General features: G+C 49.0%; 9 protein-coding genes across 9 annotated transcripts; 3 read left to right on the top strand and 6 right to left on the bottom strand.

Annotated features, from left to right (window-relative positions):
* Positions 1–558: 558 nt before the first annotated feature.
* Positions 559–1484, top strand: F5891DRAFT_1195335 (uncharacterized protein; the record flags this gene model as incomplete). The annotated part of the gene is made up of 2 exons (XM_041368099.1): positions 559–923; positions 983–1484. The coding sequence occupies 2 exons, from the start codon at positions 559–561 to the stop codon at positions 1482–1484; spliced, it is 867 nt and encodes a 288-aa protein (XP_041219929.1).
* Positions 1485–3260: 1776 nt separating this feature from the next.
* On the bottom strand, positions 3261–3797 carry F5891DRAFT_730607 (Pre protein translocase Sec Sec61-beta subunit). The gene is made up of 4 exons (XM_041373004.1): positions 3732–3797; positions 3599–3675; positions 3428–3541; positions 3261–3367 (listed from the first exon to the last, which is right to left on the bottom strand). The coding sequence occupies exons 1-4, from the start codon at positions 3732–3734 to the stop codon at positions 3271–3273; spliced, it is 291 nt and encodes a 96-aa protein (XP_041219928.1). The 5' UTR covers positions 3735–3797; the 3' UTR covers positions 3261–3270.
* Positions 3798–3826: 29 nt separating this feature from the next.
* F5891DRAFT_1063032 (VAMP synaptobrevin-like protein) lies at positions 3827–4962 on the top strand. Its single transcript, XM_041362988.1, has 5 exons — positions 3827–3916; positions 3973–4048; positions 4101–4233; positions 4285–4324; positions 4374–4962. Exons 1-5 carry the CDS (start codon positions 3908–3910, stop codon positions 4785–4787), a joined length of 672 nt encoding a protein of 223 aa, XP_041219927.1. The 5' UTR covers positions 3827–3907; the 3' UTR covers positions 4788–4962.
* Positions 4963–5214: 252 nt separating this feature from the next.
* F5891DRAFT_730536 (uncharacterized protein) lies at positions 5215–7765 on the bottom strand. The gene is made up of 5 exons (XM_041373003.1): positions 7572–7765; positions 7233–7515; positions 6826–7169; positions 6767–6770; positions 5215–6717 (listed from the first exon to the last, which is right to left on the bottom strand). Exons 1-5 carry the CDS (start codon positions 7676–7678, stop codon positions 5341–5343), a joined length of 2115 nt encoding a protein of 704 aa, XP_041219926.1. The 5' UTR covers positions 7679–7765; the 3' UTR covers positions 5215–5340.
* Positions 7766–11094: 3329 nt separating this feature from the next.
* Positions 11095–11643, bottom strand: F5891DRAFT_961693 (uncharacterized protein; the record flags this gene model as incomplete). Its single annotated transcript, XM_041375825.1, has 2 exons — positions 11095–11174; positions 11265–11643. The coding sequence occupies 2 exons, from the start codon at positions 11641–11643 to the stop codon at positions 11095–11097; spliced, it is 459 nt and encodes a 152-aa protein (XP_041219925.1).
* A 1335-nt stretch (positions 11644–12978) lies between these two features.
* On the bottom strand, positions 12979–14064 carry F5891DRAFT_1063010 (uncharacterized protein). The gene is made up of 3 exons (XM_041362987.1): positions 13827–14064; positions 13494–13749; positions 12979–13403 (listed from the first exon to the last, which is right to left on the bottom strand). Exons 1-3 carry the CDS (start codon positions 13940–13942, stop codon positions 13194–13196), a joined length of 582 nt encoding a protein of 193 aa, XP_041219924.1. The 5' UTR covers positions 13943–14064; the 3' UTR covers positions 12979–13193.
* Positions 14065–14934: 870 nt separating this feature from the next.
* F5891DRAFT_1281663 (uncharacterized protein) lies at positions 14935–15650 on the top strand (the record flags this gene model as incomplete). Its single annotated transcript, XM_041370491.1, has 2 exons — positions 14935–15042; positions 15098–15650. A coding segment is annotated over exon 2 (540 nt), but the record flags the coding sequence as incomplete, so codon positions are not given.
* Positions 15651–17727: 2077 nt separating this feature from the next.
* On the bottom strand, positions 17728–19465 carry F5891DRAFT_1063007 (WD40-repeat-containing domain protein; the record flags this gene model as incomplete). The annotated part of the gene is made up of 5 exons (XM_041362986.1): positions 17728–18038; positions 18100–18255; positions 18316–18492; positions 18547–18672; positions 18743–19465. 5 exons carry the CDS (start codon positions 19463–19465, stop codon positions 17850–17852), a joined length of 1371 nt encoding a protein of 456 aa, XP_041219922.1. The 3' UTR covers positions 17728–17849.
* Positions 19466–22335: 2870 nt separating this feature from the next.
* Positions 22336–24279, bottom strand: F5891DRAFT_1062997 (WD40-repeat-containing domain protein). The gene is made up of 6 exons (XM_041362985.1): positions 23483–24279; positions 23273–23416; positions 23042–23218; positions 22826–22981; positions 22450–22760; positions 22336–22395 (listed from the first exon to the last, which is right to left on the bottom strand). The coding sequence occupies exons 1-5, from the start codon at positions 24218–24220 to the stop codon at positions 22506–22508; spliced, it is 1470 nt and encodes a 489-aa protein (XP_041219921.1). The 5' UTR covers positions 24221–24279; the 3' UTR covers positions 22336–22395; positions 22450–22505.
* Between the last annotated feature and the right edge of the window lie 645 nt (positions 24280–24924).

Raw genomic sequence — 24924 nt, 5'->3', positions numbered from 1 at the left:
TCTTAGAATTAAAGTCGCAGAATCAGGCTATGCAACCCCATGACCCCTGAAACTTGCAACAATTGTCAGCCTTCATCGTCGAGCCACCAGAGCCGCTGCAAGTTCTCATGGGCCTGTTATGGCATCAGGGAGCTTGTGGGTTGGGTTTGCGATCCTGGCTAGGGACTTTGGACGGATGTGCGTGGCTGCAGACCCAATGTGGGGAAGACTATTTGCAGACACAGGAGGGGCATGACTGGCTGCAGACCCACACAGGAAAGACTTGGTTACGGACCAAGAGGGGGCAAGGGTGGCTGTGGACTCAAAGGCAGTGACAAGTCAATGGATACCCTAGTGAGTACATGCGGAGACTTGTAGTGGAGAAGCCTTACTGGAGACCATCAGTGGGCAACACTGGCTGGAGATAAAGACTGGGCAAGAGTGGTTGCTGACCCAGGAAGGGGGAGAGTGGCTGCAGACCCAGACTAGAGGAGAGTGGCTGCAGAGCCGACACGGGGAAGAGTGGCTTCAGACCTCAACTGGACGAGTGTGGTTGGAACAGACTTTGAGAGGCCAAAAATGGCTGCAGACCGAGAGAGGACGAGAGTGGTAACAAACTCAGAGCATGAGAAAGTGGCTGACACTGAGAGGGATGGAGTGGCTGAAGACACCGAATGGGTGGGAGTGGCAGCAGACATCGAGTGGGAGGGAGTGGCTGGAGACACCGAGTGGGACGGAGTGGCTGGAGACACCGAGCAGGAGGGAGTGGCTGGAGACACCAAGCGGGAGGGAGTGGCTGCATACACCAAAAACAAGGCAGTGGCTGCAGGCACCGAGTGGGAGGATGTGGCTGCAGGCACCGAGAGGGAGGATATGGCTGGAGGCACTGAGCGGGTGGGAGTGGTTGAAGACACCAAACGGGAGGGAGTGGCTGGAGGCACCGAGTGGGTGGGAAGTGGCCAAAGACATTGAACAGGAGGGAGTGGCTGCAGACACTGAGCAGGAGGGAGTGGCTGCAGACACCAAATGGGTGGGAGGGGCTGGAGACACCAAGTACGAGGGAGTGGCTAGAGACACCGAGCAGGAGGGAGTGGTTGGAAACACTGATCGGGAGGGAGTGGCCGAGGACACAGAATGGGAGAGAGTGGTTGGAGACACAGAACGGGTGGAAGTGGCTGGAGACACCGAGCGGGAGGGAGTGGCTTGAGATCCAGAATGAACACAACCGCCTGCAGACCCTAAATAAACTGCAAAATCCAATCGGGCATACATGGCTACACACCTTTCATGGGCAAGAGTGGCTCTTGACCCAGAATGGGCAAGAGTGGTTACTGATGCAGAGTGCGCAAGAGTGGCTCCTGACCCCAGGAGGGCGAGAATGGCTGCATAATACTCCGGGCGGACAAGAGTGGCTGCGGACCCCAGGTGGGCTGCAGACTGAACATGGCCAAGAATGGCTATGGACAAAGAGTGGACAAGAGTGGCTGCTGACCCTGAGCGGGTGAGAGTGGCTGCAGACCATGGGGGGACGAGAGTGGCTGCAGACCGAGAGAGGACGAGAGTGGTTATGGACCCCCCATGGTCAAGCATGGCAGTCGACCCCTGCAGCGTCTGTCTGGGTGACAATGGAAGACTTCTCAAGCACATTGGAAGTAATCAGCGAGTGCGCAATCACCCTACGATTGCCTTCCTCACAAGCTTTTCAAGCAATCCAGGAGTTTAAGAGCTTACCAGATTTCTTGATGTTTCCTGCATTTCCTGGTATTAAGGCCCCAGGATCACCCCACTTCCACATCCCTACAAGATTGTCTAGATATCGAGGTAATGTATGCTATGACTGCATTCACAACTTTTGCCAACGAAGCACAGGATCGAAGTCGATCATCCTCTGATGCCCTGAAGTATGCATGTTAAAACTGGATCTTCCATCTCTTGCGAGCTCTTAGTATAATGGACGACAAGCTCAACTGTGCATTCAAGGTCTTCTGGGATCGCCACCTCCTCTCCTGGCTTGAAAGGCAGTGGTGCTTGAAGGGCTTGCAGGATCATCTTAGTCCCAGGTCTGAAACTGTTGATTTTATGCACTGGATGTCATGCTGTCTTGTCATCTCACATTGATATTTTTCTTTCCCATCGCTTGTGTATTTTCAGAATTTGTCATGTTGAAGATTGAGTTGTCACGAAGGTTGAGTGCTGAGTACTGAGTGGGGGCGCCGCCCGCCCCTTCTCCTTGTTATCTCGCATTGATATTCTTATTTCACGAATTTGAAATGTTGAATATTGAATGTTGGTGTTCCCAGTTGCAAAATTCCATCGTGAACTTGTATTAAATGACATGAAAAGAAGTCGACGAAACTCTCCTACATACTCCCTTCCCGAACAGGTTCGTCTACAAGACGCTTCTGAAGGTTGCAAGGTCAGTTAAAGGTAAGATGTCGACAAAACGATGGGGCTCGCTTTGACATGTGAAACAGGAAGGGGAGATGAAGGGCTGACTGCTCTCCTTCGTCTTTCGGGGATTAAGGATCGATAGTGAGCAAGAATGGACCACAGCCACTGAAGTCGAGACTTGCACCTGGCCTTTAGCAAACTCTTGTGCCCATGACAAGGACGGCAACAATAGGTAGAGAACCGCTGGTGCTGTGGTCAAATTGAGAGCAAAGTGAGATGAAAAATCTGAAACGAATGAACTTGGAAAAATCCATTCCCTGGAGGAACATTGACAAAGGTAGCGCATTCATTTTTGTTGCGCTTTTTGGTCCCGTGTATGGAATATCTGAAGGACTAGAAATTAGACCACTGCCTCAAGGGATTTCGGCTAATTCAAACGCCCACCATTGACCATGTTAGCGATTGAAGACATGAAAAGGACGATGTCAATGAACTCGGGGGGTGCATTTGGAAAGAAATACTGGCCCCACTCAACTCGACCTAGGTAGGTCTCCCGGTTTGCAACTTCTTCAGAATGCAGAGCTAAGTAGCAGATATTGGAAAGCGATAGGATCTCGCCAAGACAGTCCACGTTGTCCCCACCAGGCAATTGGATGACAAAAGGATATACAGCGCCTCACCGTGCAATATGTTTTCTCTGGATGTCGAACTCACTGGCAGATACTGGAAAACAATAGTCTCGCCAAAACGGTCCAGGCAATTGGACGACGAGAGGGTACGCAGCGCCTCACTCTGCGATAAATTGTTGTACAGCATGTCATACGACGCAAGCGCTGAGTGCACATGTTCCGCAATGCGGGATATAGTCAAAAGTGCATAAAAGTGTCCATTACAAGGCTATCACTTGGTGAAAGACCGGATTATTTTGGCGGAAATATGCAAAAAGAAGATAGATCCAATAAACGCCAACGAGAGTATGAGGACGACATATGGGTCTCTAACATGGGAACAAAATCAGCTTGATTGAATGTTACGTTTATAGCAACATGACACGTACACTCGCAGCCCTGGTGAGTCGTCAGTGTAAAGTTTCAGCATTGTCCCCGAAGAGCCGCCAGCTCCTGCTGCACGCGTTGAATTCGGTTTCACCTGCGTGTTTGCAGCCCTCCGCCTTTGACAAGTTTCAGTCAGAAATGTGTGCAAACCACAAACAGGCTATGAGACATACCGAACCTGCGCACCTGGCGGTCTTGCAACGGTACCGACCTTGGGGCTAACAGCGTGGGTTGAGCTTTCTGAATCAGACTAAGTGATTAACAGGTGAGTATCGAAATAATATAGCTAGGTTGCTCGTTACGCACCATGCTGTTGACGGTGAGCTTTGAAGACTGGAGACACGTTGGTGGAGGAATTGAAGTGCAAGTTCGTGGGAATATTATTTAGGTCCTTCCTAATCCACCACTACTTCCGCTCCAGCGTCATTTGAGCGTCACTGACTTTTGTCCAATCTCCCTTCGTACCCTGGCTGGTTCCTAACATGTCACTGGTAAGTTCCAATCCTATGAGTCTATGTGACGCATATAGACAGGACTATCACTCTAGATAAATGCCATCGTTTCCCGAGGACCCACAATCCTTGCTGAACACCAAGCTCCGGGCCAGCGAGACTTCTCACATGGTGCATTGTTTCCTGTCTCATCATGCGCTTCTTAACATAGTGGCATACATAGCTACACAGACAATTCTTTCCAAGATCCCGCCGAACAACAGCAAGTTAACATATGTGTGGGAACAATACCTCTTTCATTACATCTCCGAGGACGGCTTCACTTTTCTGGTCATGGCAGATGACTCTGTGGGGAGGTGAGATTTCTGAAGGACGTTCATCTGTTTTTTTGTTAAATATCACCGTAGGAAGATGCCATTCGCTTTCCTAGCGGACCTGCAGCGCAAAGTATGTTGTCACAGTACAATTTACCCCTTGTTCTGATTCACATCGCAAGTTTACCGAGCTCCCATCTTCCTCGTCTGTTGTACTAAGCTCTACCCCCGCATACGGACTTCAAGGCACCTTCTCTCCCACCATCGCCTCTCTCATGCACACGTACAATACTGCTCCTCCAACGGACGAAGTCGCCCGTGCTCAAGCGGAGCTGAACCAGGTCAAAGATATCATGGTCCAAAATGTCGAGCAGATCCTCAGCCGCGGGGAGCGTATTGAGCTTCTCATCGATAAGACTGACAACATGGCCACGCAGGCCACCGCATTCCGGCGCGGCGCCAGGACGGTGAGGCGGCAGATGTGGTGGAAGAATAGCAAGATATTGGCATTGAGCGTCTTGGTTGCGCTACTCTTATTGTATATCATTGTTGCTCAGTTCTGTGGGGCTAGCCTGCAGTGTGGCGCACAGTCTTGAGCGTCTCCATGGTCCGGATTGCTTATTTATTTGTACCACATAATATCCATATGTACTCCCTAGACTTATCAACGCTCATATTCAATGTTTGTTATATTTAGGCACTTCAGACCCGACATATGTAACACCTTAACAATATCTCTCGCCAAGGTTGCTTGCCCGCAAATTTTTACGCGTAGAGACGATGGAGATAAGTGGATCAGTACTAAATATAGTGAGTGGGGGATCGACACATCCAAGACGTTTTCATTTTTCTTCAGGAAGAAACTACATAAACGTCCGTAAAGAATCTACTATGTAACTGCATATGCGTGCACAATAAGTAAAATACAAGTCTGGCATAACTCGGGACACCAACGATGAGAATACAGCATGTACGCCTCGGTCAGAACAACACCACAAAACCATTATAAACACAATATTGGCTACACACTGTTGACGGGGGAGTTTATTCGGACTCCCCCGTATAAATAGTAGTCCCATCGACAGCAATGGGAAATCAAAAATCCAGAAGTGACAGTTGGTTAATAAATCGAGGAAGTCATAAGATTCATCAGTCTGCTCCAGCGGTGACCGGGTTAGACAACTTTGTCCTGCCTGTACGTCGTTCGCGATGGTAGGGGTAAACATCGGGTGGCACATTCGTAGCATCCTTGAGGTGCTGCCACTCTGGTTCCCGTTCTCGCTCGCGATCACGTTCCCGACCGCGTTCACGCTCCATTCGTTCGCGTTCCTGCTCTCGTTGTCTTTCCCTCTCCCGCCTCTCCTGCCTCTCTTTCTCCTGTTGCATCGCAACACTACTAGCATGGACCAGCGTCTTTGGCATGACTGTAGCCGGGAATCCCTCTTCAAGACCAGGCGTAGGAGTCACAGATTGACTTGCAGTGGAGTTTCTCCGCAACGGTGTATGCACACGCGTACTAGAATTCGTCTGCCTAGGGATCCCATTGGACGATGGCGGTGCTGGATATGGTGGGGGGAACGACGGTTCATCGCCATAAGACATCGGGATCTTGAGGGAGGATGATGGCATAGGGCTGTCAAGGATATCATGGAGCTGAGCGCGCAGGCGTTCACGATCTTTGTCTCGAAAGTCATCGACCGCCATGATCTGGCGCGGTGCGACCTGGTCTTTCACCTTTGGCTCGTACATATCTCCTGCGCGCATCTCGTAATCTCTGCTAGCACCATCATATGAATCTCGTGAATGAGTGTCTTTCAACCGAGGTCCATACAAGCGGTCCGAGGAGTAGCGGCGTGAGGGGGAGGAAGTGCGACTAGATATATGTAATGTGGATGGGTCCCGTGATAGTCTGCGAGATGGTGTATGAGTACCGCTGTGTGCTAAAGCGATTGAACGCTCAGCGGAGTGATGACGTGAAGAAGATCCATCACGACTCGACATGACAATGTCATCGCGAGGGCGAGATCGGGACAATCCAGACCAGTTATCCGGATTGGCCGTAGAGGCAGACGAAGAGACGGAAGCATCGGCCAACTGACGAGACAACGAGGACCGAGGAATGGGAATAAGCTGAGACGTGGAATCACCCATCGTTTGATCTTCGTCTGCGTCAGGCCTTAATTCCAATTCCTTTTTGCCGCAGGTCTTCTTTAAGTCAATCTCATCTTCGTCCACCAATGCGCGGAACGATTGGATTGCAGAAGGCCAAGTTCCGATTACCTGGGCGAGAGGAGACAAGTGGAACTCCTCTTCCTCGATGGCTTTCGCTTTCGCTTTGGCCTTCGCTCTTGCTTTGATGCTCAAAGGATCGTCCTCGATCAACTTCTCAGGATGCTTCGGCTCTGGCATTGCATGAAGATACCGGACCTCGACTGGCCGTTGGAAGTCAGGTAACGGGTTAAATGCAATTCTAGCACGCTTGAGCTCTTCCCGGAGAACTGTGTTCTCACGCATTGTAGCTTGCACCTGTGGCTGTCAGTAAAACAACACTCGCAGGACATTACAAAACACTGACTTTGCTAAATGATACTGATAAGTCCATAAAATAAATGGACCAGAATACGATAGGCTCACCTGCTCCAATACGAATTCGATTCATCATAGTGTTCCCTCAAACTTTTCTCTACAGCAAGAGCAGTATCTTTCTCATCCTGTCGAATACGTTGCAGCTCCTCGTACTTGACTTGCAAATTCACGATCTCTGCTGTAAGACGCGAGCGTAATTCCTCAAGAGCAATTTTTGCCTCGCAGGTCCTCTCAACTTCAGCCACCTTTTCCCGTCTCATTTCCTCAAGAGCAGTTTCCACCACCCGGTTTTTCTCAATCTCAACCGCCTTGTCCTTTCTCATTTCCGCGAGATGCCGTTGAGACTCGGCGAGGTTCCAAAGAAGCAGCGCGCTCACTTTCACAGGGTTCTGCTGATCACAAAAAAAAATAAGATTTAACTGGGACGTCTTAACATGACGGCATCATGAACGTACCTGGTCAGCTGACTGTGACTTGTAGTACGTTCGACATTTCTCGATTACCCGGCGGAGTTCAGGAAGCTTGGCACCTTCTCTGACGACACGGGCGATATCTTCCTGAAGGATGCGGGCTTCGTTGTCAGGAGGCGGAGAAGATTCAGGGTTTTCAGGGACCTCTTCTATGGTGGCGGTCGTAATCATAGGCGACTGCATATCAATGTGAAGCTTGCGGACGTCCTGAGGGGAGAATCGAGTCCGACAAAGGGGACATATGTGGCGCAAAAGATGATCGAGACACCTTCGAATGGGTAAGTTAGATGAAAACAATACACGATCAATGAATCGAGTACTTACTTTTGGCAGAATGTGTGCCCACAAGAGATCGAGTGCGGTGAATTGCCGCCATTCGTATAGCCCTCCATACAGACATCACAGGTCGAGGATTTGTTGAGTACCAACATGGTTGAAAGACGATGGAGGGATTTCCTTGAGGATCGGGAAAGGAGCGAATTAAGCTTATAGCAGCTTGATCGCCTACTCTAGCAAGGAGGTATCGCAGGAAGGAAGGAAAGAAGGGACTTGTTAAGGACCCACTCGGGTATATGGGGGAAGGAAGGGATTTAAGCCAGCAAAGGCTTAAAGGCCAGACCTAACGTGCGTGGCGGGGTGGGTGGTGTAATGTTGTGCAGGGGAGGAGCGAACATTCATAACGTTGAAGAGATTATAAGAAGACACGAGGCAACTAAGCGACGTGAGATAGAACTTCGCTACTTCCTTGAGGGTCCTAGACAAACCTAAGTGAAATGATCACATACTAAGTTGGCACGATCAATCACCTGGATGGAGCTTCCGATCTGAGTTCCAACCACCACGATAAGAACTTCATGACCCGAGTCTTACCTTTAATGAAGCTTAGCAGGGAACGCTGAAGGGAATCAGTGCCACTCGCCGGGATCGAGAGTTTATACCGAATTGGCCGAATTAGATTCCGGCAGAACTACGCGTGGATAAAGCAGTGAACAACCCCTCTCTTACCGCACGTTCAATTTCGGCTGCCTGGCATGGAGAAGGGGTGCCTATGAACAATCATTTGGTTCGGCAGCACTGATCTCATAGAACCGGCCCGACACGGATAGGTTGACGATCCTCGTGGGTTCGGCGTTGCATAATAATAAGTTCGCTGCTTGAACGTTTCGTCAAGTGCCGCAAAGAACGTACAGCTCAACGTATTTTGTCCGAGTTGTTGTGTTATATGCGTGCCTCCCAGGTGGTATGTAGCACTGAACAAAAAAATTTACCCTTGCCCGTCGGTAATGGGCTGAGCGTCGCTGACTCAGCACGCGGTGTTAACGTGTCATGCCTTGCACTACGTAGTACGGCAATACCGAAATTAAATTCGATTCTTAAACATATCTTGCAAGGCTAGTTCTGACCTTGGACACTCTCGTTCTTCTGGATTGCCGCTATGTTCCTTCTGGATTGCCGCTACATTCCTTCTGGAATACCGGTACGTTCCATCTGGATTACCATTCGTAACTGGGAGTCACCGATGGATAGCTGGGACATATCACATCCGGTAATCTCAAATCATTCTGGAGTGTAAGTTTCTGACATTTTTTGGTGGTGTTGCTCGAGGTTAAGGGTGATGTACTGAGGTGCTCGACGACGACATGGTGTTACGATGTCGAAGCGACATGGGCGTCTGCCACATTGTCAAAGGGCGCTCCGAATTGATTCTGAACACGTATTTATACTATCCACAGGTTTCCTGCCAAAGATATACTGGATTTAGATCTCCTTTACCTCAAGGCAGCTCTATCTTCCATTCTGAGAAGTCATCCAGTGGAGAACGATACCTCGCTGACGCGCACCAATGCCCTTGACATCAACCATGATGCATGACGCTCCATTTCCCCCTACACTCATCTCTGGAGATCCCCTTTGATTCTGAAACGAACCGCTGCCTTGGGTTGTCACCTCAAAAATGCCCGTATCCTTCGCCTTCGCCACCTTGGCCATGTTATCGGTCCCAATTTGTCCTATGGGTATGTTTTTCTCCAGTGTGTCCTTCATTTGGGCATCCAATCTACCGGCATCGGCTCCTTGTGCTGCGCGGGATGCTCTTTGTCCACCTTTCTAAGCAGACAGGTCACCATTCTATCTTGTTTTCACTCTCCGTCTCCGCAGTCAAGTCATGACCTTAGAGAAATATTTCTGAAGTTGTACGGCTTGCGCGGTTCGGCCCCACGTTCATACCATCTCCTAAGTACGTGCCAAAGTCCCGGACTATCTGCAACCCCCTGAGTTAGTGCTTCGTTCTCAAGATGGTAAGAATACTTTGGAGTCAAAAACACACCCCATGCCATCATACTTCGGAAGTATATCGATCTGCACTATCGATAGGCACATGTCCCATCGCAGTTATTTGGGTCCAATCATGCGTTTTTTCCTGTGCTTTATCTCCTTGGTATGGCTTTGCATTCTCAGCTTATTTCAAGCGCTTTGTTTATTCTCGACTTGGATCAGCCCCAGATCACTAATAGTATTCCACGTCCCACTCTAGATCTTCCAAGCAGCCGAGTTGGGCGCACTGCGATGTCTTCGGTGCACGGTACGGATGTTATTCAACACCGATGGATGTAGATGGCGAGTCAGTTGCACCGACTGGAGTCTGGACGCAGATGGTTGCACTGCTGTTCCGATATAGCATGTTTTAATATCTAGATACAGCCCCCAGATAGGGAACAATTATAAGTGCTATCTCATTATTAATATTAATGTTAATGACTGGGGAAGTTTCCGTGATTCGGACCAGACGTACGTACAGAATGACCAGCGTCTGAATCTTCACTTGCATTAGCACACACGTGTACTATAAGGTGCCTCGTGCCTCTGCCCGTTGAAATCTCCGCTGTTTATCAGAGATCCGCGCCACCGAACGCAAAACTCAGTACCTACTAGTACCAGCGCTATACCAAAAGTTTGACGATCAAAAAACTCGCAACTCCGAATTTCCACCATCACTGCTTCTGATGAAATCAACGGCAACACCGTAGATAACAACAACCTTGCAACGTACACGTACGCTATATGTCATGTCAGCGTGGGGAAAATAAGCTTGGCACACGCATCATGATCTATCAGCCTGCGCTACGCTCATCCCACATCCTTGGCCACGCACATCACACGCGTAGGAAGCCTTGCGCTTTTACTTGATCCGCAGCATAAAGTACTGAAGACTACATATTAGAAGGGAATAGAAGGGGCGCTATCTCAGCGATTAATATTAATTGTATCGAGTCGATGGAAGGTTCCATATGTGCAGGCACATCAGGGCGTAATCTAGAGTCCATGTCAGCGCCCTTGCAACTGCACTGATTCATACACACTTCGCGAGAGCCTCGTGCCCACCAGAATATTAAGTGACCATTGTTTTGGCCATCGCCGCTGCAGCGCGCTGCTTGTCGTGTGGTCTATGTCAATAATCCCTTGATCCACCCCACAGCTAACGCAAACCCAACACAAAAGAGCCTGTTGTCTCATGCCATGATCTCGAACCCCAGTATCATAGCACCGATCCATCCCATCAAAGCCGAATTCGACCCGCTCATCATCTAAAGAAATGCAGATTGCGGTACTTGAATGTCAGTTACGATAGATCACGACGTACACCAAATGACAGAAACGTTTAATAATACAAACAATACGAGAAAAGGAGATAGATGGCAAACAACAAACGCATGACAGGTAGCGTCTCTCTTATGTAAATTGAGTGCGGTGAGAACAAAAACTCGGCGACGAAAAACAAACGGGGAAAAGAAGGATAATCCAGATTCCAGATAAAAAGAACCATACGTATACTAATCAGAAGCACCAGTCATGTGCGATTAGCCCACATATGCACAATGCTAGGCCCACCAACGACTGGGGTAGGAGCGACGATCTGTGGACCATTCCCTGTATTTGAAAAAGGACCATGCGCCCTACTTGTGACAGAACCATGCCCGGTGTTTGTAGACGGACCATGCCCGGTACTTGTAAAAGAACCACTCCCAGCGCCTATGAAAGGACGCACGGCATGATCGTGCACTGAAAGCGAAGCATCAAAATGGAGCGATAGCGCGTTGGTATTCGTATATGAAGAACTGCCACTGGGAACGCGCGGTGTCGTCCCTTCTTCGTATTCCCTCGGTTGTGAGGTATGTCGACGATGATAGGCGCGCTGGGTGCGAGAGGATTGGGTGCGAGAGAGGCGATTTGGAGTGTGGGAGGTGTGATATGAGGTAGGACTAGGTGGAAAAGAAGTCCGACTCGCAGCATACGAAGATTGCGCACGATACCTCCGCTCCTCATCACGCACTGCATAACCCGCATCCCCTCCATCTTCAAGAATAAGACCCAATGCATCCGGTCCAGCGGTAGACATTGGTATGACGGGCGCCACGCTGATATCTCCTCCATCTTCATCTGTGTTATCTTCGTCTGATTCTAGGCGACCTATTATAGACTCGCCGGCAACGCTCCCCTGCCCACGCACGCCCCCATTGTGCAGCCCCAGAAGGCCTAGGTGATCCATGCTGCCTTCCCGTGAGGTGGACATGGTTCCCCATGTAGTGACGCTTCCTGGGCTGTCCATGTCCAGTGTTGTATCTAGGGAAGGGATAAGTGGTCGGGGTCTAGGCATGCGGATTTGCGCGTCGGTGGGACGGGACGGTGCACCGTCGTTGGGACGGACAGAACCAGCTGCACTGTCATTCAAACGTGCAGATCCTGCTGCTACATTCCCATTCGACGTCGATGACCCAACATCGAAACCAAGAACCTGGCCAACACTTTGCACCGCCGCTCGACGTCCTACACCAATATCAGGCGGTGGCGTACCAAGCAAAGGCACATCCGAAAGACCTCTGGAAGCATTCTCCGCTCGGGTCGCCTGACCAACGTCTTGCACCGTCGCTCGACGTCGCATACCATTCTCAGGCAGTGGCGATCCAAGAAAAGGTACGTTCAGATAACCCCTAGATATGTTATCCACTCGAGCTGTGTCAGTTACAGCCCGTTTGGGAACGGGTCGTACTCGAGGTACAGGCGTCGTATGATCTTCTCCTGATGAACCAGCCAAGCCCAGAACATCCATGACTGATTCTGGCGATTGCATCTCTAACAACGGAAAGGCCCTTTCGTTGCCACCAGCCGACGACATGTACGGAGCATTCATCAGCTGGTACCCTGATTCGTATCCTGAGCCATAGCCTGAGACGTAAGCTGCGGCAGAGGCTAGCCGCGTGGACAGATCATTCGTTACGTCTGTGCTGATACTGATACTGCTCTTCTCTTTGCGTCGTAGCTCTCTCTCATCATCAGATCGCCGATCCTCAACGACGAGGGGACGTGTCGCCCAGGTAGGAGAAGAATTGACGCGGACAGTGCCTGGAGGGATGTGCGCTCCGCGGGTCGTGATGTTTATTTTTGACTGAGACTCGGGTGCGCGGCTGTGTATGGATGATACACGGGGCCGTCGCGTGTCGTCTGTCCAGTGTTCTTCTACCCGAGGAGCCTCGGGAGGTCTGATATTGGATATGGGTGGGGGCTTAGGGGGATGAAAAATTGGCTTATGGGACGAGTTTGCTCCCTTGGATCCTGAGGCGTGGGCTTCGCCATTGACTTGAGTGGCGTTATCCCGCGGGGGTGGTGCGGGGTATGGAACGGCACCGCCTAAGAGAGGATCGAGACCTCCACCGGGCCTTGCAAAGGTTGGGAACCGATCGATTGGCAAGGGCTCTGGAGGTGGGGGGAGGGGGTTGCTGGTGTTGCGATATCGGGGTTGCGGGTTTCTAAGGTTTTCTAACTCGACATGTAATTGGGACAGCTATAAGGACACGAGGTAAGTCCAATGCAGATGCCGCTGAACCAAATGATCACCTCTCTATATAGAGAAGTCATTTAGAAGATATTCATTACCTTACTACTGATGACTCACAGAGCATGTTCATTCTCAATTTCTTGAATCCTGGAAAGTAGACTTTCTTCCACTGCACGAGATGTTTTGGAGTCGTGGTCTGCATTTCGCTTGTTGTTCCGAAGTTGACTTCGGAGGCGACGATATTCTGCTTTTTCACGTTCGCTCTGATCTTGAAGAGCTTTGTATCGCTGAAGGGAAGACACGGCAGCCCGAAGAGCCATATGCTAAAAATGTCGCATGTGAGAAAATGGAAAGAAATTGTATTTGCAACGAGGACCGCCATACGTCGTCTTTGCAATGACGAAAAGACTCACAGAGCTGGGGTCGTCTGGTTGAGACTGCAGCCATTCCTGTACTTCGGTGACTACTTCAACGACATCTGCCTCAGGTGTCTCTTCACCTGAAACCAGAGCTATGCGCTGGAGGAGGAGACTGGCATGAGCATCGATAGCGTCCTGTGCAGCATTATCTAGTTCGGGTGGATTCGCAAGGTGGAGTTTCTTGATACGATCTGACTGGAAAGGCTTGCGGCAAAGTGGACATGCACTTGGTGATAAAGAGCGAAGGCACCTGGGATTGAAGAGTCGGATATGAGAGGAGAGACATGAATATTGGAGGCCGCAAGCTGGCCGGGAGTATGAACGCACGTGAGACAGAAGATGTGACCGCAAGCGATTGCATGTGGAGAATTGGCGGGGTCTGAAGAGATAGAGTAGAGATCGAGGCAGACATCACACCAACTTGCAGGATGGACAACAAGCATACCTAGTTCATAACAAAAGCAAAAGTTGTCTACCACATGTCTAGGTGTCGTGCAATAACAGTGCTATGATGACTCAGCGAGTAGCTTAAATTAAAGCGCTGAATCATCATAGCGGTGCTAGGCGGGGCCCCTGTCATACCACACTGAGACCTACCAGGCAGTACTCGATCTTAGGCATTCGTTTTTCATCTTTACACCCAGTAGCTTTGAGGGCCAAAATATTGCACTTCAAAAGTGAGTCAACTCTCAATCTGCCAGTGGTTTCCATCCAACGGTTCCAAGTATTCGAAGCTTGCTCATGAGTACAATTCTGATATAAGCATAAGTACCTGCGAGAGACAAACGAGGGACTACCGTAAACATTAGTGACGGTCGAGTATGAGTGCGAGTATCTCACCTCAGTTTGAGTATAATGTAAGGATGGGAGACTATCATATACCTGTCTGCGTTAGCGACGATGTAAAATACGAGACCGTTATTGTACGTGTGCAACAAGTGAGTGTGAAAGTAAACCAAGATAAGAGTAATAGCGAGACTTGCATGTTACCTCCAACACCGTGACTTAGCTCTTCTTCCACTTGATCTGCCCAAGCGTCTTTGGCTATGTCGTTGTTGAAGAACGTTGAAGGTCCATAGCGTCTCCAATGCTTCTGCAGCTAGCGCGACACCTTTGGCTATCAGACGAGCCCTAGCAGCTCTGTATTCGACGGTCGTGAAATCTGGCAAGACTGCATCGTCGGGGTTATTAGCATAGAAACAAGTACTGAATTAATGAGCAGAGAAAGAAAGCTAGGGCTAGTGTCTGGACGAGAAAAAAGAGCATTACTGTCACACCGCTAACTCACACGTAGACTGACTTCTCCGTTAGCCTCGTTCCTCAGCTAACTCAGGAAAACTGTGCTGGGGAAGAATGTGGGAAATGCTGAGATCCGTACAAAGTGCGTGAGAAGACGTCCAAGCGTCGCTAACACTTATGTGTGTACTACATTTTTGCTTATGTCTGATGCATCAAGTAACGTTAACTGAGTCCTGATTGGAAACCCTGTTCGTTGCAGGGTCAAATTATTTGGCAGAATACCTGTGAGCTCCTTTGCACACGTGTTGGTTGAAAATCACATAAGAGGCTTGCCAAGTTTCATATCTCAGACCCTGCAGTTTCACCCGAACTATGACCTTCCACGTCGGTCTCACTGATTCACACGAGTTTTCTCCCGTGAACATGAACTACCCAGCCGCCCACATCCATATGCTGCCAGTGGAACTTCTACAGCACATATTCTTGCTTGTCGTCAATGACGTTCCAGACTGTCCTAGTGTCTTCTCCTATGGGGATACAACCATCTCCCCCAATGTTGGCAGCCCTCCCCTAGTCTTCACCCGCGTGTGTCATTTTTGGCGAGTCATATCACTTTCAACGACAGCGATCTGGTCGCGCATGCAGGTCTCCCTTCCGGGGCGAGTCGAACCGTTGAAACCATTCCTTCCATCTTTCCTTCAGTCGTGGCTTGCACGCTCTGGAAATCAGCCCCTTACCCTCCGCATCGTGTCCGGAGAGCTCCCTGTACGCACCACACGCCGCTGCATGCGACAGCCGTGTCAAGAACCCTCACAAGCAGATTCTCAACTGCTCGAAATCCTTCTTTCTGAGAGCAAGCGTTGGGAAGCCGTGGCCCTGGCGTTTTCAGACGACCTGAACCGTAACTTCGACACACCCGAGTTGAAATCCTTGCAGTGCTGCTGGTCAGAACTCAGCAGTTTCAATGCACCAAACCTCACCCATCTACACATCACTTATCGCTGGTCTCTTACTATGCGATTTAGACACATTCCCACCTGTGACAACGTGCGTCATCTTTGGGTCCAGAATGCTTCGGCCCGCATCATACGTTCTACTTTCCTCATGTTCCCTCGTATGGAGTCCATCAAGGTCGATCTAATCTTATCAGATATCGGCCATCCACACAATTCAACTACCCACTCTTGCCTCGAATCGATCACTTTCCCTATCCCCTCGGATCCTTTTCAACAACGTGAAGTTCTCAAGATATTTGACGAACTTCATCTTCCCATGTTGCGCAAATTGACGTTTGTGGCAGATCCAGAAGAGTCGGAAGTTTCCTGTATTGTGGCAGCGCTGGAAATTGCATCTTGCAACGTACAGGTGATAGATTTTCAGACAACCACATCGTTGAGCGAAATTGATGTGGATGTCATTGAGCCGTTGTTTTCACTTGCGAGGGAAGTTACAGTTCGTGGGGAGGTGCTCTGCCGTCCTGTCAGGTAATGCTGTGTCCCCCGTTGGTTACATAGATATTGCACATATATATTACAGTAGCGAATCTCGGTATATAATATCATATTTATGTTAGAGTTGAGGTATTACAAGATATAGGTCAGCGTACAAATTTTGTCCGTCCCGAAAGTTGTTGATATCAAAAGTTCTCGGACCGGCCATAACATGTGATAACATAAAGCGGTGGGAAACTTTGCAGGGAACTAGTACCAAACTACACCAAGCGGACAAAGGGTTTGAGGTAATCAGGCAAGGGAGGAGGAGAGCTGAAACGAAAGCGGGAAGGGGGGAAAACGCCGCGAGAGATGCCATCTGCCAGGTTATCGCAAGACCTCACCCATTTAACAGAGATCCGAATACCATGTTCGAGGGCAAACGAGGAGAGACGTTGCAGAATGTCATTTTGGACCACGTTACGAGATCGACCAGCCTTAAGGGCTTGAACACCACCCTGGTGGTCAGAATGCAACTGCACACGCACGTCACGAAGACCCGAGCGGACAAGGGCGCGAAGACCGAGGTCGATCGCTACCATTTCTGCCCATCCGATGTCTCGACCATTTGCCCTCCAACCGTCCAACAATTCCCAAGCGAGCCAGCGGGAATCAGCGAGGAAACCGATACCAAATGAAGTAGAGGCATCGACAAAAATAGATAACGGGGGAGGGTCGGGAATCAGCGGACGGGGCGGGGTACTTTCTAGTCGAGTGTGAATGACTTGTCGAAGATAATCTATATTTGATATACTGGAACAGGGCTGTGGCTCTGGAGACAAGGTCATCATCTTCAAGTAGATAAATGACTTTTTTAGGGCTTACGTCGTATCTGTCCATCTGGGGTATCACCCAACTTGGAGAACATAATTTCGAAGGCCTCTTCTGCCTCATTGCAGCGCACAGCGCCAAGAAGCGCCGCATTCTTCAATTCGTACCCTACGTAAGAAGAAGGATTGAGTTTAATGACCTATACAATTGGTAGAATAAGCACAGTTGCTAGAGAAATGATAACTATCGTCCTCACCCTGTTCGCATCGTGAAGAGCCACTACGAAGAGGTTGCGTTCCAAATTTGCTTTACTGCGGCGCACAAAGAGTGACTCGCATGAAGAGTCCAGCTCGATCCCCGCTGAATACAATTCAATAGCCGTTTCATAATTTTTTGCAGCAACAGCTTCGTCTCCCTTTGCGACACAGCGCGCAGTGCAATCATTCTTGAATGCTAAACGATACCAGAGTAAGTGTCGATGCTCAAGTCATCTAAGACCCAAAAGTGCTCACCAGTAGACCACTCGAGGTCGCTGTCTTTCACATCCTCATCGATCATGGACATCATATATTGGTGGGATTGGACAGCTTCGATCACTCGATCAGCGCAGAGGTATGCTTCGCACCGTATTTTGTTGACGGTTTGCCATGACGTGTCCAAGTCCCAGCCGAAGAGCTGTCCGGCATATCAGCAATCAGTAAAATGGGCTCTGTGGTCTCATGGCGCACCACCGTGAATATCTTCAATCTAGGTTCAAAAAGTGCTCTGCTCGAGAACAAGTCCGTCATACTGGGAACACTACGGTCGAGTTGATCGGCGGCTTCGCTGTACCGCCCATCCTGGAAAGCAATTACTGCAAGCTGCACACGTAGATACGACTGATAGGTATGGTCGAGAGTGAGAAAAATTCGAGGTTTGACACAAAGCTCACATTCACAACGTTGCACGGAATTGGATCTGAGTGTTGAGAAGCGGTCGTGAGGTCTTCAACTCGCCGCACTGCCTCATCGTAGCGACCGGCATAGAAAAGCGCAATAGCCTGGACAAAATGATATCGAAGCTTGGTGACAAACTGACTGTTAGAATAGTGACTACAGTACCTTGATCAACAGTAAAAGATTGATGATATTCGGATCACTATTGGAAAACACAAAAGCGGAATCGAAAGCTTCCATCGCGTCCCAGAGCTGCTTGTTGCCGCAAAGGGCGATGCCCTTGGAAATGTAACCCAATAATGAGGGCTGTATAGCAATAGACTATGCGACAAAGCTGAGTAACTTATCGTCGACGACATTATGAGAGACAGAATATCTGACCCTAACTGCGTCTTGAAGTGCATCGTCCCACTCGGACTTTCGTGCCCTTACAATTGAGCGATTACCATACGTATCGCGTCTGTTGTCATCTTCGTCAAAATCAATCTCATGAGTCAGGAGGTCTTCGATGATATGAAGGTCCCCGGAATTTCGGACCGTCTTCTTTATAGCGAAGATCTACATAAAGTAAGTTCACGTTCGGTCAAAAGTGAACGAAGACAAATAGCTCACGTCAAATAACGGGTCCTGGTCGTCATCGTCGTGGGTGTCGGAGTCACTTGTACCATCCTGATAAACAGAGGGCTCTCTGTGATTGCCATTATAGCTGTTATGCTCATTTTCGCTGTCGCAATCACTCTGTGAGTCAGTACACAAAAAATTGTTATGGATGAATAGAAAGGCAGAACAACAACGAGCAAGAACATACCTGCGTTTCGCTGCTGCGGAGTTCAAGTTGTTCTCCTTGTACTTCTTCGTACTCTGTTGTGCTTCCCTCCACTTCGTCATGCTCCAGGATGTCCCTAACAGACCAAAGCTGAAGATTCCCATCATCGGCTCCACTCACAAGCAGTTCTGCATCGGGAGAAATTGCGACAGAGTGAACTTTTTTGGCGTGCTTAAGTGAATGTCCTATCTGCTTATGCGTCTTTGTGCACCATAGCCGCACAGTGCTGTCGTCCGATGCCGTGGCAATGAAGGAGCTATCTGAAGAGATGGCAAGACAGGTGATCCAGCGAGTGTGACCGATGCATGGTTGACCGATCTTTTCTCCACTAGACGAGTCCCAGAACTTGGCTGTATTGTCGGATGATCCAGAGACAAGCTGGTTACCGTCAGGCGACCACACAACGCTTCGAACTGACCATTGGCCAGCGTTGATCTTGAGCAAACATTCGGCGTTAACGGTGCGCCACACCCGGATGGTATGGTCAGATGATCCGGATGCTAATTTTAGCCCATCCGGGCTAAATGACACACTCCACACGCGTACGGTTTTACGATGATCGAGTGTTGCAAGGACTGCGCCAGTCTCTGCATCCCATACAACAACCGTCGAATCATGTGAACCGCTTGCAATCCTCCATCCATCCGGGGAGAAGCACACAGAATTCACCTTCTCTGTATGCTTCACCAGCGGATTGAGCAACATCTGTTTGCTCTCGGTGTCCCAGATGATGACGGTGGTATCATCTCCACCACTCACAATTCGGCTGTCGTCTGAAGATATGGCGACTGATCGCACCCGGTCCGTGTGCCCCTTGAATGGCTCTCCTACCATTTCTCCTGTCTGCCGCACATCTAAAATTCGCAGGGTTTTATCATGTGAACCAGTGACGACCCGTCGACAGTCATTAAAGAATGCCACTGCCCACACTTTGTTCTTGCGCCGTCGCACCGCTTTTATTGGCGCAGGCTGCCCTTTCAAAGTATCTCTTGCTGTATCAGGTACCCCTGACATATTGTGTGACCTAGACAGAGAGACGGACAGTTAGAGTAAATTCAAGTTGCCAAAGAGCGTACGTTTGGGTTATCGTTGTGTTGTGGTTTCTGTGTACAGTGAGTTCTTGGATTTTTTTCCGAGCCGCGACTCATGTCCTAGGTGCTTATGTAGAATTCTTGGGTGGGCCCATACCACGCTGCTGCAGCATGGATCTCATATCGCTTCTTCCGAATCATCACCCAGTCTGGTATGATCTCCAATTTATTTCCCATTGCAATTACTTCAAAATAGGATACATCAATGTGGTAAATTTATCCGAGTGTATCGGGCAGTGATGGTTCTCGGTATATCATGTTATTCTGTGGTAGAGCTCGAGCAAGATAGTCAATGTAAATTCCTCCGGTTCCTGACAAAAAGTCAGTACATGTCTGTGTTCGCACCGAATTGGGCACACGAGTGAGTACTGTCTCTGTTCGTAATATGCAGATATGCGAATAATGAATTGAATAGATGTAGCACTGTTGATCCAATCAAGCCAAGGGACATACAAAACCTCAAGATACTTATCGGGCACCATTCAACAATCATTTTAGGTGCGGAACTTTAGAACTAGCCAATCGTTGTGCTGCTAATTACAGTCACATAGCATCCATTCGAACCATCGAAACTGGAATCAACTTTCAAGGAAATACTACTTATACTAGTATAAATAAAAGATCAAGCGGACTTCGAAGACCATCGTTTTTTTCCATCACGTCTAGCTGCTCGCTGCCTGTATTCAAAATCCTGAGCGGGTCAAAGTCTGAGCTCCTCGACGGTGTTTCCGTCAAGCTCGATCGGAGCTCACTTGAAGACGTTCTTTCTGCTCGTTTCTATTATATAGCTTCCGCCCTACTTGGCAATGGACCAGATGCCAGCATTGAATGTATTGTGACATCATGAATGCCAGTTCCACTATGTGCATCTATTTGACAGCATGTTTTCCGCTTTACTTTCCATTGTTCCTCGCCTTGTGAAGGTACAAAGTCAGCTGCTCGGACATGATGATGATGATGATGATTTGAGCGATAGCACTTCAACAGAGAGATGCTCAGGTTTATCTACGCGACAGGTAAATCTTTAGGCTCGGTCGGTCATCGCATCACATCCTGGTGAGCTGACTGCTGGAGTGATTAGTTGTCAGGCACTAGTACTGTGTCCCCCATTGGTGATACGATAGATATTGCACATATATGTTACAGTAGCGAATCTCGGTACATAATATCGTATTTATGTTAGAGTTGAGGTATTACAAAATTGGTCAGCGTACAAATTTTGTACGTCCCGAAAGTTGTTGATATCAAAAGTTCTCGGACCGGCCATAACATGTGATAGCGTAAAACGGTGGGAAACTTTGCAGGGAACTACCAAACTACACCAAGCGCACAAAGGATCTGAGGTAATCAGGCAAGGGAGGAGGAGAACTGAAACGAAAGCAAGAAGCGGGAAAAATGCCACGAGAGATGCCATCTGCCATGTTATCGCAAGACCTCACCCATTCAACAGAAATCCGAATGCCATGCTCGAGGGCAAATGACGAGAGACATTGCAGAATATCATTTTGGACCACATTGCGAGATCGACCAACCTGAAGGGCTTTGACACCACCCTGGTGGTCAGAATGGAACTGCACGTGCACATCACGAAGACCCGAGCGGACAAGGGCGCGAAGACCGAGGTCGATTGCTACCATTTCTGCCCATCCGATGTCTCGACCATCTGCCCTCCAGCCGTCCAACAATTCCCAAGCGAGCCAGCGGGAATCAGCGAGGAAACCGATACCAAATGAAGTAGAGGCATCTACAAAAACAGATAACGGGGGAGGGTCGGGAATCAGTAGACGAAGTGGGGCACTTTCTAGTCGAGTGTGAATGACTTGTCGAATACGATGATCTATGTCTGATATACTGGTACACTGCTGCAGCTCTGAAGAAAAGGTCATCATCTTCAAGTTGACAGATAAGTTCTTCAGGACTTACGTCGTATCTGTGCATCTGGGGTATCGTCCCACTTGGAGAACATGATTTCGAAGACCTCTTCAGCTTCATTGCAGCGCACAGCGCCAAGAAGCGCTGCATTCTTTATTTTGTACCCTATGTGAGAAGAAGGATTGAGTTTAATTACCTATGCAATTGGCAGAATAAGTACAACTGCTAGAGAAATAATGACTGACATCCTCACACTGTTCGCGTCGTGAAGAGCCATCACGAAGAAGTTGCGTTCCAAATTTGCTTCACTGCGGCGCATCAAGAGTGACTCGCACCAAGAGTCCAGCTCGATCCCCGCTGAATATAGTTCAATAGCCGTTTCATAATTTTTTGCAGCAACAGCCTCGTCTCCTTTTGCGATACAGCGCGCAGTGCAATCATCCTTGAATGCTAAACGATACCAGAATAAGTGTCGATGCTCAAGTCATCTGAGACTCAAAAGCGCTGACCAGTAGACCATTCGAGGTTGCCGTCCTTCACATCCTCATCGATCATAGACATCATATGTTGGTGGGATTGGACAGCTTCGATCACTCGATCAGCGCAGAGGTATGCTTTGCATCGCATTTGGTTGACGCTTTGCCATGACGTGTCTAAGTCCCATCCGAAGAGCTGTCCGGCATATCATCAATCAGTGGGAATGAGCTCTGTGATCTCACGGCGCACCACCGTGAATATCTTCAATCTAGGTTCAAAAAGTGCTCTGCTCGAGAACAATTCCGTTAAACTGGGAATACTACAATCGAGTTGATTGGCGGCTTCGCTGTACCGCCCATCCTGGAAAGCAGTGGTTGCAAGCTGCACATGTAGATACGACTAACAGGTTTGGTCGAGAGTGAGAGAAATTTCAGGTTTGATACAAAGCTCACATTGGCAACGCTACACGGAATTGGATCTGAGTGTTGAGAAGCGGTTGTGAGGTCTTGAACCCGTCGCATTGCCTCATCGTGGCGACCGGCATAGAAAAGCGCAATAGCCTGGATAAAATGACATCGAAGTCTTGGTGCGACAAGCATGACTGTTAGAACAGTGACTACAGTACCTTGATCAGTAGTAAAAGATTGAGGATATTGGGATCGCTATTGGAAAATACAAAAGCGGAATCGAAAGCTTCCATCGCGTCCCAGAGCTGCTTGTTGCCGCAAAGGGCGATGCCCTTGGAAACGTAGCCCAGTAATGAGGGCTGGATAGCAATAGACTATGCGACAACACTGAGTGACCTATCGTCGACGGCATCACGAGAGACGGAATGTCTGACCTTGACTGCGTCTTGAAGTGCATCGTCCCACTCGAACTTTCGCGCCCTTACAATTGAGCGATTAGCATACGTATCGCATCTGTTGTCATCTTCGTCGAACTCGATTTCATGGGTCAAGAGGTCTTCGATGATATGAAGGTCCCAAGAATTGCGGACTGTCTTCCTTATAGCGAAGATCTACACAGAGCAAGCTCACGTTCGGTCAAAAGTGAACGAAGACAAATAGCTCACATCAAATAATAAGTCTTGGTCGTCACTAATACTGCTAAGGGCGTCGTGGAAGTCAGAGGAGTCGCATGTACTGTCCTGATCAACAGAGGGCTCTTTGTGATTGATGTTATCGCAGATATGCTCATTTTTGCTGTCACAACAACTCTGTGAGTCAGCACGTAAAAACATGTTATGAATAGAAAGGCACAACAATAACGTGCAAGAACGTGCCTGCGTTTCGCTTCTGCAGAGTTGCTCTCCCTGTATTTCCTCGTCCTCTGTCGTGCTTTCCTCTACTTTACCATGCTCCAGTATGTCCCTAACAGACCAAAGCAGAAGATCTCCATGATCGGCTCCACTCCGAGTCACAAGCAGTTCTGCATCGGGAGAAATCGCAACAAAGTGAACTTTTTTGGCATGTTCAAGTACATGTCCTATCTGCTTATGTGTCTTTGTGCACCATAGCCGCACAGTGCTGTCGCCTGATGCTGTGGCGATGAAGGAGTTATCTGAAGAGATGGCAAGACAGGTGATCCAGCGAGTGTGACCGATACACGGTTGACCGATCTTTTCTCCACTAGACGAATCCCAGAACTTGGCTGTATTGTTGGATGCTACAGATACAAGCTGGTTGCCGTCGGGCGACCACACAACACTTCGAACTGTCCATTGCAAGCCAGCGTTGATCTTGAGCAAACATTCGGCGTTAACGGTGCGCCACACCCGGATGGTATGGTCAGATGATCCGGATGCTAATTTTAGCCCATCCGGGCTAAATGACACGCTCCACACGTGTACGCCGGTTTTGCCACCATTACGATGATCGAGTGTTGCAAGGACTGCGCCAGTCTCCGCATTCCATACAACAACCGTTGAATCATGCGAACCGCTTGCGACTCTCCTTCCATCCGGGGAGAAGCACACAGAGTTCACCTTCTCTGTGTGCTTCACCAGCGGATTGAATACCATCTGTTTGCTCTCGGTATCCCAGATGATGACGGTGGCATCATCTCCACCACTCGCAATTCGGCCGTCATCTGGAGATATGGCGACTGATCGCACACGGTCCGTATGCCCCTTGAATGGCTCTCCTACCATTTCTCCTATCTGCCGCACATCTAAAATTCGCAGGGTTTTATCATGCGAACTGGTGACGACCCGTCGACCATCATTGAAGAATGCAACCGCCCACACTTTGTTCTTGCGCCGTCGCGTTGCCCGCGTTGGCGCTGGCTGCCCTTGAAAAGTATCTCTTGCTGTATCAGATACTCCCGACATATTGTGTGACCTAGACAGATAGGTCCGGGTCAGCTAGAATGAATTCAAGTCAAAAAGGATCGTACGTTTGGGTTATCGTTGTATTGTAGAACTCGTGTATAGTAAGTTGTTGGATTCTTTTCTGAGTCGCAACTCACGTCCCAGGTGCTTATGTAGGGTTCTTGATGGGTCCATCCCACGCTGCTGCTGCATGGATCTCACGTCGCTTCTTCCATCATCACCCAGTGTGATATCTAATTAATTATACATTGCAATTACTGCAAAACAGGATACATCAATGTGATGAACTCGTTTGAGTCTACCGGGCAGTGATGATTTTCAGTCTACCGTACCATTATGTACTAGTAGGCCTCAAGGAAGATGGTCAGTGTGATATCTGAACGTGCACACCGAAT

This window comes from Suillus fuscotomentosus, assembly GCF_016647785.1.
Source record: "Suillus fuscotomentosus strain FC203 chromosome Unknown F5891scaffold_81, whole genome shotgun sequence".
NCBI classification, from domain to species: domain Eukaryota; kingdom Fungi; phylum Basidiomycota; class Agaricomycetes; order Boletales; family Suillaceae; genus Suillus; species Suillus fuscotomentosus.
This window is presented reverse-complemented; position numbering and strand designations above follow the sequence as displayed.